The following is a 10,000-nucleotide window of genomic DNA, read 5'->3' on the forward strand; positions in this document are numbered from 1 at the left end:
GTCACGTTTTGCAAAAGTGGAATCTCATTCTATCTTTTTTTTCACAAATTTCTCTTTCTTTGAGCGTTTTACCACCTCGTTTGAAATTTGTCAAGCAAAGATCTGTGATTGGTCATCTGTGAGGAACGTAGCTGGTCACAGTCGACCACAGGCTCCCCAAGCTCAGTATGAGAATAGAACGATTTGTATGGGAATCAAGTGCTGAAAGTGTCAACGCGATTTGAGCCAATTTCAATTCCTCATTGTCAACGCCCCATTCTCGGAAGCCCACCAAATTGAGTCAAATATTCCTGGATAAAATATTCCCACGGTTTCAATTCCACATCAAAATCGATCGACAAAGATTAAACTTTCATTTCAACCCACCAACAAAGTAATAGCAGCCCTGCGGGCGTCCTCAGGCGGTAGTTTGTCCACTCGATCGGAACCAAAAACATTTTCGGAAGGGTGATTTCCTAGAAATGTGTGACGGCTGAACTTTGTAACCGGTCGGCTTTGTAACCCTGTCCGCTTGACAAACTGAGTCCTAACTGGGGTCCTAGACCGTAGTTTTTCCTTAGCACCTGTGTCCAGTCAAGCGCGGCGTACAACCCCCGAGTACGAGGGCACCTGGAATCGACCCTTTTGGGGTTTGCCACTTTTAACGAAGTTTGAGTTAACTTACTCTTTGCTTGAAATATGCAAATTCAAATATAATTTATAAGCTATGTGCATTTTATGCATTTCTTTGTGTGTAAAGTATTTATTGTGATGTAAATTGCATGTATTGTAGATGTATGCCCCTGTTCTGAAAAAACTGGGATAATTTAAGAAATAATATAAGAAAAGTTGGACGCGTATCTGGAGTGGAGGTTCCCTTTTATAAGTTATGATATGTAGTTGAACTGTTGGCATGCGCATCTTTCTTCGACTGGACTTGTATAAACTCTTTTTGATCGGTCAGAAGTTTACCTCGAAAGAGCTATTTAAGCATGTTTGATGAGCTTGTGCACATCACGCAAAAAATTGTGACAACCTATACTAACTGAACGTAGGAATCAGGGAGTACTTTAAGCTGCGAAAATCCCGAAAAATGGCTTAATTGTTTTCAGAAACTGCGTAAAAATGTTCGATAACTCTCCGGTTGCACCTCTAAAATTCCTATAAACTCCTGAAAATTTTTTTTAGGACGTTCGCGCTAAATGTTTGTGCGCAACGTTACTGTGCAGGTAACGCGACTGTAATATGTCACGCATTATTTCCAGCATTAGTGACGTTGAGGTTTTAAAACCTTTGAAACACCGTGTACGATAAGTCTTGCACAGCGTTGAATCAGAGAAGATCATGATCAGTCAAAATTGATTAAAATATTTATGAAAGTCAAGTAGACTACTGCACGACTGATATTCGCGTTGTTTTATCAGTCGTGCACTAGTCTACTTGACTTTCATAAATATTTTTCAAGCATTAGTTTAAATAACATGGCGACAAAAATGCCGGGAAATAATTTAAGGCCGGCAAAAGCATGGCAGATTTATTTCCGTATCATCATGAAACCGGATCGAGTAGTGGCTGAAAGTTTGGAAAACTCGCGGACGAACCGTTGTTTTTATTACCCTACGAACTTAATTAAGTTCAAAATGAATGCATGTTTTTGAAGTTCTTTTCCTTTTAGACTGCCAGCAGTCTCTTTCTTCTCCTAGACCACGCGGGCACGAACGTCACTATAAGCGCGACCCACACCATGCGAGCTGGTAGAGTGCACGCTTAAACTTGTGGTGAAGAGAAGTTGTGAGGGAACTTGAAAATGATCAACATGTCAGCCTAGAAGCCATTGTTTCTCAATATCCTTTTATTTTTCTGGGTTTAGTACTTTGCTAGTAACCACATATCTTCTCAGGGGGCTATTTGTAAACCTAAGACTTCTACCATGGCACTACAACACCAAAACAATATTGTGGACTGTTAGAGCTACATATTATGCAAAGACAACTTGAATCTCCTGGAAGACAAAATGCAGCTCATTTGACAATATGGAATAAAGCACTGTGTTACTGCACTACCACACGTACGCAATGCGTGCCTATTTTTTTCTAAAAATGACAGGAATTTTTCTTTCTGACAAGTGATTAATAGGCTGGTAGCCAGGTTTTTAACCTCAGAAAAAGATCTGTTTCGTCGTGTGAACGTGTAAGCCAAAGGGCCTCTGCTGGCACGACATCTGGGTGATTTAAATGGTCTTAATGATCCCCGACTTGAAAAAATTGACTGTAACGCTGCAGTTCAATACCACCCAACTCAGTCCCTTCTGTTTTGAGTAACACGTACCACAGGCAACCCAGTGTACGCTCACGGAGCGTCTAGTTATATATGAAATACACGAGTGCCCAAAACTCCCGTGCTGCATATTAATTCTGTGGCCTATAGACGCATTGCATTCTCAAACCAGAGAGCCTTTGACGTCATTTTCTCCTCGATCCAGCTCTCTCAAGATCTTAAAGTTAGTAATGGCAGGCCATTAAATAGGAAAATTCCAGTTAAATGAGCAGGCATGTTTTTGAAATCAAGGCTTAAAACTTTGGTCGCTAGTGGTTAGTTAACATAGTTTTGAAATCAAAAGAAAAATGAGAATTCATTTTAGAGGTCAGAGGTGCACCTTAACTATGACCACATTTTCCCTTTATGCCTGACTGTCCATGAGTACAAGTATGGGGTTTTGACAGGTGTGGTCAACAAATGAGATAGCTGTAGTAGGCTGCAGAGAAATACTTTAATATAATACCACGAAACAACATCTTTTTTTTGGCTGCTAACAGCCCATGTGCTTTTACCCAGGGCCACCCTGCTTTGAAATGGGTTTCCACTGTCCTTGTCCATTTCCAAATGCTTGAATGTATTACATGGAAATAGAGAAAGCACTTGAAAATTACACTCTAGCAGGGGAATCTTTGTTTACATTTTTTGCCTTGTTAGCTTAGTGTTCTTGTCAGTCAGCCAAGAAAAACACTAATATTGAGAGTCCATTGCGTAATGAGCTGCCAAAGAAAATTTGAACCTGGTAATCTCTGAGGAAGGATGCTTTGAAAACTTACAAAATATATGGGGTCATTAGTGCTTTTGGCACCCAACTCGTTATCTAAACTAAAATGCTTAAAATTGGAGATTTAACTACCACTACGAGTAGGTTTAACAAGTTCTCTTGTACCTTTTGAAGACAATTTGTAAATAGCATTCTGCGAGCAAACTCGTATCTTAATGAGACAATGAAGATTCCCTTATAGGTATCTCTGGTCAAATGTGGGTGCTCCACAGCCAACCTATTTTGTTACTTACATAAGATCCACCCAACCACGATGTACCAAAGGTACTCATGCGTGCCTTTAATACTGTCTGTGAACAATGCATGGGTTCTTTATCATCCCACATGTTTACCAAAATTATATCTAAGTGTTGTGACACGGGGCTACATTCTTTTTTTTTTTGTTCTTTTACTCTGAGACAGAGTGATTGTCTGACAGGAGTTGAACTGTCGACCTTCCATGCAAACTGAGCCAACCAGTGAACAGTTTAATACTTTTATTGTAACCCAACTGGTGAATAGGTTGTGGCAAACTACATGTTCATAAATATCGAAATTTCTATGTCCTTCTTCTGGTTCTATTACTGCACTCACATGGATCAATAACCTAAAACTATCCTATTGCAACAATAACAATAAATAATCTTTAACGAAATTATATTATTTAATGCTCTCTAGATCAAAACAGTGTTCTCAAAACACCCTTGCATCTGTGGTAAGTATAAAGTAATATGATTATGAAATGATAAAAAAATGAATACAAAAATCTTGTTCCTGTACATAAATGATGGCTTAGAAGAAAATGCTGAAAACACCAATTTAAAAAGAAAGGGGTTTGAGAACTACGTATCTTCTGAAGCATGGGTTATTACCTGCACTAATTTTGTCACATAAAATACTTGAATTGTTCCTACAAGCAAATTTGGTACAATCAAATAAGCTGGTGTGTGTTGAACCTGCATCACATTCCAGACCATTAATTCAAAATATTTAAATGTTGCTTAAATGAATGAAAGCACAAGTTTAAAAATGATCAAATTGTGGGCACCCAGCTCTGAAAGTGATAAAAGTTCTGACCTGCATTTTGACAACAGAACAAGGCAATACTCATTTTCTCCTTGAATACTGAATCATGCAACACACTCCGGAAGTAAATGATGAGTTCAAACTCTGAAGAATTACATAATTTTTATAAAATTGATTCTTCAGAAGTTCCTTTTCACAATAAATTTTAAAAAATGGAACTTTCGTACCTGAGCAGTTCTAGAAAAACTTGCTATCCTTGGCCTGTTGAAACTAAAGAATACATCCACTAGCAGTGTTATACTGCTGAATACTAAAAATTGAACTAATGTTTACTTCTAAAAACTCTAAATATCTTTATATTAAAATTAACGTATTATACATGTAACGCATTCACATTTACTCTGGTCTACAAAACTCACTTTTTCTCTGTCCATAAAAAAATACTTTAAGTATTTTACCCTTAAGCAGACACTTATAATGTTGCCTAAATTAGCAATCATCTGATCAGTCCCTGAGTCCACTCCTTCATGACATATGTTTGCTCATCATTGTAGTACTTTTGTGTAATGCACCAGTGGCAGAGCAATTTCCATTCAGTATTATATACTCAGCTGCTTCTTGTGATGAAATCGTCACTGGAAAGGTTCCCAGTATCCAGAGGTAACTGTAAGAGCAACAAGCTTAGGTGCTACATCTTTGAACACGGCCAAGTGCCAAATTTCAGAAACACTCTTTCATATGTTCATGTTGTTTTAGGTCTTTCCCACCACAACAGGGAAGAAAACATGTTGAGTACGATCAATGTTTCTTCTGCAAATAGGACATGATTTAACATTGGTGGCACAGACACTGCATGACACCATGTGACCACAAGGACAAAAAACAGTGTCAATTTGGTGGTCCATACAGATCTTACACTTAAAAGAGTCCTCCATCTTTGTCAGCTGTTCTTGCAGCTGTGCTGCATGGGAATCACATGTTTCAGCTTCTTTAAACCGAACAGTGGCATTATTGTTTTGAATTGGATCACAGCCACGCTTATAAAGAACTCTTCTCCAGTGATCATAAACCTCCCTGGAGGTCCTCTGAACATCAAATATGTACTTTTTCTCAGAATCCTCATCTCCAAAAAAGGAAATAAGGGTTTCCCTTAAGTCTCTTGTGAACTGGTCTGTGACAGCATTTCGTACAGTGTCACAGCGGTAAAATGCATGGTACTCAGTAATGGATCTGTACAGTGCACAAGCAGCTTCTTGGGTCAGTAGGCGAAAGGTGAACATGGTTTCACCATCAGGAGTAGTTATTCTGAGGTACAGATTGTTCTTCACATGAGTTGCCATCTTAAGACCACTATAAGCGAATCTGAAACAAACAAAGATACAAACAGTGTAAGAATAAGCAAGTTTATTGATTAATTTTCGGTAAAACCACAAAGAAATTGGTGATTAAAAATAAAATAAGACACTTCTTTAAGCGTTTACTCGGAATACCTTGAGGTGCAGAAGTAGGGTGATCAGGGGTGGATCCAGGATTTTGCTTAGAAGGGGCTGCACCCCTGAGAAATTAACTAACCAGTGACATACAGAAGATGATGAAGATGAAGGCCTATTTTGCAGAATACTACTTATTTTAGAAAGCCACAGGTCATCTGAAGATGGGGGGAGGAGGGGGGGGGGGGAGGGGTTTGAAACCCTTGCACCTGTAGATCCCCCCTGGTGTTACATTTAGGAAGAGGTAGTTATTATTTGAGTGACATTCAAATTTGCCAAGTTGGAAACAAAGCAAGTAAAATAATGTTTCTGCAGGCAGTTTAAGTCTGGATGGCTCATTCATAACAACAGATAATGTACCACTAATTATCGCTCAAGGTAATTCCTTAGTATTGCATTGCGCATCCCTACTGCACACAATTTTTGCATCATTAGCATGCGCACCTGAGCACATGCATGTACATTTCCCTCAAACTATGCCCGATAGCGAAATAAATGCTCCTCTTCTCTCAAATAAGCACGGTGACCCCCGATTTTTTCCCCAGGTATTTGCTAAGAACAATCTAATAAAGAACATATTTGAAGAAGAAAAAAGTTCGATCGTAGAACATGAATTTTTTTGGCCAAGGCGAAGTCTTCAAGCAAACCACAGATCTGTCCCAAAGAGTGCACTATTCCCACAACCAGGCAATCAAAAACAGTGAAAATAAAGCAATACTACTTATGTGAATAAAAGCTTTATTTTCAAAATAAAATTTTTATCTTTCAAGTAACCAAGACTAAATTCTGTATGACGGTGATTCGAATTTTTAACGCACAACCAGTAAAAATACCCCATTTTACGAGCCTGCTGACGCGTTAACAAGCACAGTGACCCCATTTTTTTCTTTTTCATATCATGAATGTTAATTATGCCAAGTTTCCAAAAAAGTTTGATGGTAGAACAATTTCAAGGGGATTAACTTAATGTTTACAAATAAATTGAAAAGATGACCTAGCTATAGGGATAGTTTGTTTTGGAACAAGTTGTTGGATCGGAAATAACGTGGATCTACTGGAGGCAGCTTAATCTATTTAAGATTTTCGGGGATCTAGTATGTAGCGTGCCTTTCAAGCAAAATGATGGTAAAACACTAGTGTAGCAACAAAGAAATCTTGTGAAAAACCACTCTGTGGTTACGTGAAAACTGGTATCCAGCTCCAAAGGTTCGACAATAAGTATTAGTATTGTAAATAGAGTAAGCAGTAAGTAGTGTTAGTAATGTAAGTAGTCCAAGCCAAATAAGTTTAAAAAAAAAACTGCTGTGAATGATGCAGCAGGTGACCTCTAGCTCTAGGTAGCTAATTGAAGAAGATCATGAAACTATCAATTTAAAGAAAAAAAAAGACATCAGCAGGTGATGCTCATACAAAGATCAGCTGAAAGAAACAAGAAATAATTTCGGTCATTTCCAACATACCACTGCCAGAAGTTCTGTACTTGTGATTTCATCATGTTGTCAACAGGCAAGATTAGAGTAAATATCTTATTCATAACTGCCCTGCGAGCATAGTCTCCTTTGATCTTCCACGATAAAGGTTCCGGACTTATCTAGGAAGATCGAAGGAGACTCTGCTCATTTTGCATCATTTGCCATCACATAGAACATTGGCTTTGAGTTTCTGAATCAGCAAGCGAAATTAAATGTGTCACACTGAAGCCCCAACCATCGCTTTGGTTGCTCCACTGCATGTTATAAATTAGGACGGCTGTGTTTATTGTTGCAGTTGTTTTGTTACAGAGGGAGATAAAATGTATTGCTCAGAGGGGTGTAGTGCATTGCTTTTAGCCAACGAAATCACCACCTCCTCATTCTATTGTCCATCTGCTGCACAGAAAACTAAATTCTACCCAGATTATAACTCTGATATCTTTCAGGTATTCTGAGTAATGAAACAAAAGCCTCCGGAAGTAAATAATAAACCTTTATATTGGATCTCAGGTCAACTTTAGTGATTTCAATAACCTTTAGCCAACTTACAAGCAAACAATACTACACAATATATTTTAATTCTCCTTGCAGCAAACTAGCACTCCAATTGAACACATTAAATTATTTTAACAACTTCAACCACTACATCAACCATCAGACTATAGCACAAAAATACTGGCATATAAAAAAAAAGAATCACAAAAAAAGGGTCAGGTAAAAAAGCAGGATGGGTAACAGATGAACTTATTTGGTGTTAACCACTTCACAATCTACAACCACCATCCCCTTGTTTTCCTAGTCTTCCATCATTTGCAGACAAAAGACAGCTCAAGGCAACAATCACGCAAAATCTTCATTTGATATGTGACCACATGACGGGTTAGGATAAACAACCTATCTCGGTCACGTCGGCAAAAATGTAACATGTATTGTGCCCTCAAAGAACATTAAAAAAATATTCATCGAACGAATTAATAAACACTTCGAGTGATTGGGATCGTGGCCATACTACCTTGATTCCCAGAGAGACTTACTGGTACTTTCATTCTAACAAGAGGACCCAGCTGTTCACGTGTTTAAGGCGGATATGTACAAAAGTACGGACAAACACTTAAGCAAATATCACGTTCGTTTAAATTGATCTACAATTGTAGTTATTAAACCCGGGCAATGAATACTTCCAACTAACTTTTCATGTGAAATCAGGGTTAAGTTAAATTTTTCTGCTCTAATTAAAGTTTAAGTGCCACCATTGATTTCCAAGCTCTCATTCGCCCTTCTCTGCACCATCCAAATTATACACTTGAAAGCAAACTGACAGGGCAAAACAATTGGAGATACGAATTATCTATTTACAGAAATTTAACTTCTTCATGCAACACATCTATTTGGCATACCAGGGAAAAGTTAACTTCGCAAAACCTGCCCTATTCTCAGATAAATCGATTCGAAGCGCCTGTTCGTTGGTTTTAAAGATGATAAGATAATCTGTTACAACTGATACGTTCGTGACTCCTAATTCTAATTCAATTTCACACGTGATGAGTTGCAGAGCAACAACGCAAAAAGATGGATTTTTAAAGGTTCTTTGATCATTTCGAAATCTATAAGGTCCTCCCTAAGTCCCTTTACCCAAAAATAAATAAAAACTAGGATATCAGTTTTCCTCTTACCTTTCAACAAGGTTAAATTCATCATCGTATATCTTTATTTCTTCGCTTCCAACTCCAATGTGTAACGAATTTCCAGACTCACTCTTCGCGAGATGATACTCAATTCCATAATTTTCCATCGACGAAAGTTCTTTGATGAAAAACTGTTTGGCTGCAGCTGACCGGACACCTTTTAAATTTGCATGTTCAACAGAAACACGTCCCCGAAAATCGGAAGTCCACTGAGATTCTACTTCGGTCCCCTGACAAAAATCGCAGGGCAAATAAGAATCGCCATGATCTCCAACGGTTGCTTGAGCAATAAGGGCATACACAGTTGCTGCTTTCTCCGGTTCTGGAGTGATTTTTCCTTCCTCCAGGTTTTTCTTTAAGTCCAAGAAAAACTGGTGCCTGCACGAAAGAAAGAGATGCCCTTTTGTTCACAAAAGTACAACATGACATGTAACGCGTTATAGTAATTAGGTCTTGAAGAAAACAAGAACTGCAGACTTGCTCAGGAGGCCGGACAAAATGATCAGATTTCCAGCACTTCAAGATTTCAGAAAGATTTTTGTTAAACTAACCTTGTGGCGTCTTGAAGCAAGTACTGAGGCTGGACAAAAAATTTTACCCGAAACTGCAAACGGTAAGGTGAAGCACCGGGAATTTGTCGTCGAATCCTGTTCCTCGAGTTTAGCCACAGTATTTCGTTCTTCGGCCCGGTAAATTGCAAACCGAAATAGTCCACTTCCATGATGCCGAGTCTTTTGCAAACCTAGAGAAAAGAAGGGAAAAGAAACCGACAAGCAAAGTCAACGAAAAAACTTCAATCAGTAAATTTTCGGTTTGGGTAAAATTTTGGACTTTGAGCTCGTACAACAACCAACACACGAACCGCTTGTAAAAGTTCCTGTCCTCTTGCTTTCTCCCGAAGTTTGAACTCTGTAATTACAAAGTCCGGTAGGGAAACATGGCAGAGCATGTTGGATCGAAGAATTGACCGTTTCGCTTAAAGATGCATAAAAATAAATGACACAGCGTTGCACTACGAACTGACACCAGCCGAGCTTTGTTGATCTGTCGAAAATTTTTTTGTGAAGTCCGTTTTCAGTGGACTTCGATCGCCAAAGTTCGCGAAAGGTCATTCCCTGTTCACGTGGAGCGAAACCTGGTAACCAATCATGCTTGGCACGTGCAAAGCAGTCAACCAATGCAAAACAAGTTCGCAGGCCATCTTGGGTTTCCCCGCCCTGCGAATAAATAGCAACTTTCCGTTTTCTTTCTGTTACGTCATTGACCAAT

The 10,000-nt window shown here is 38.7% G+C and overlaps 1 protein-coding gene across 1 annotated transcript; it reads right to left on the bottom strand.

The window, feature by feature from the left end:
• Positions 1-3,538: 3,538 nt before the first annotated feature.
• On the bottom strand, positions 3,539-9,786 carry LOC137969315 (E3 ubiquitin-protein ligase MYLIP-like). Its single transcript, XM_068815545.1, has 4 exons — positions 9,594-9,786; positions 9,283-9,473; positions 8,720-9,109; positions 3,539-5,446 (listed from the first exon to the last, which is right to left on the bottom strand). The coding sequence occupies exons 1-4, from the start codon at positions 9,678-9,680 to the stop codon at positions 4,837-4,839; spliced, it is 1,278 nt and encodes a 425-aa protein (XP_068671646.1). The 5' UTR covers positions 9,681-9,786; the 3' UTR covers positions 3,539-4,836.
• Between the last annotated feature and the right edge of the window lie 214 nt (positions 9,787-10,000).

The sequence above is a fragment of the Montipora foliosa genome, chromosome 1 (assembly GCF_036669935.1).
Source record: "Montipora foliosa isolate CH-2021 chromosome 1, ASM3666993v2, whole genome shotgun sequence".
Classification (NCBI taxonomy): Eukaryota; Metazoa; Cnidaria; class Anthozoa; order Scleractinia; family Acroporidae; genus Montipora; species Montipora foliosa.

Bases quoted from the DNA above. Each gene is read 5' to 3' on its own strand.
- LOC137969315 (XM_068815545.1), bottom strand. From the start codon at position 9,680: ATGCTCTGCCATGTTTCCCTACCGGACTTTGTAATTACAGAGTTCAAA. The intron at 9,474-9,593 runs GTTCGTGTGTTG...TCTTTTCTCTAG, and splicing joins GACAGGAACTTTTACAAGCG to GTTTGCAAAAGACTCGGCAT. The intron at 9,110-9,282 runs GTTAGTTTAACA...TCTTTCGTGCAG, and splicing joins TTGCTTCAAGACGCCACAAG to GCACCAGTTTTTCTTGGACT.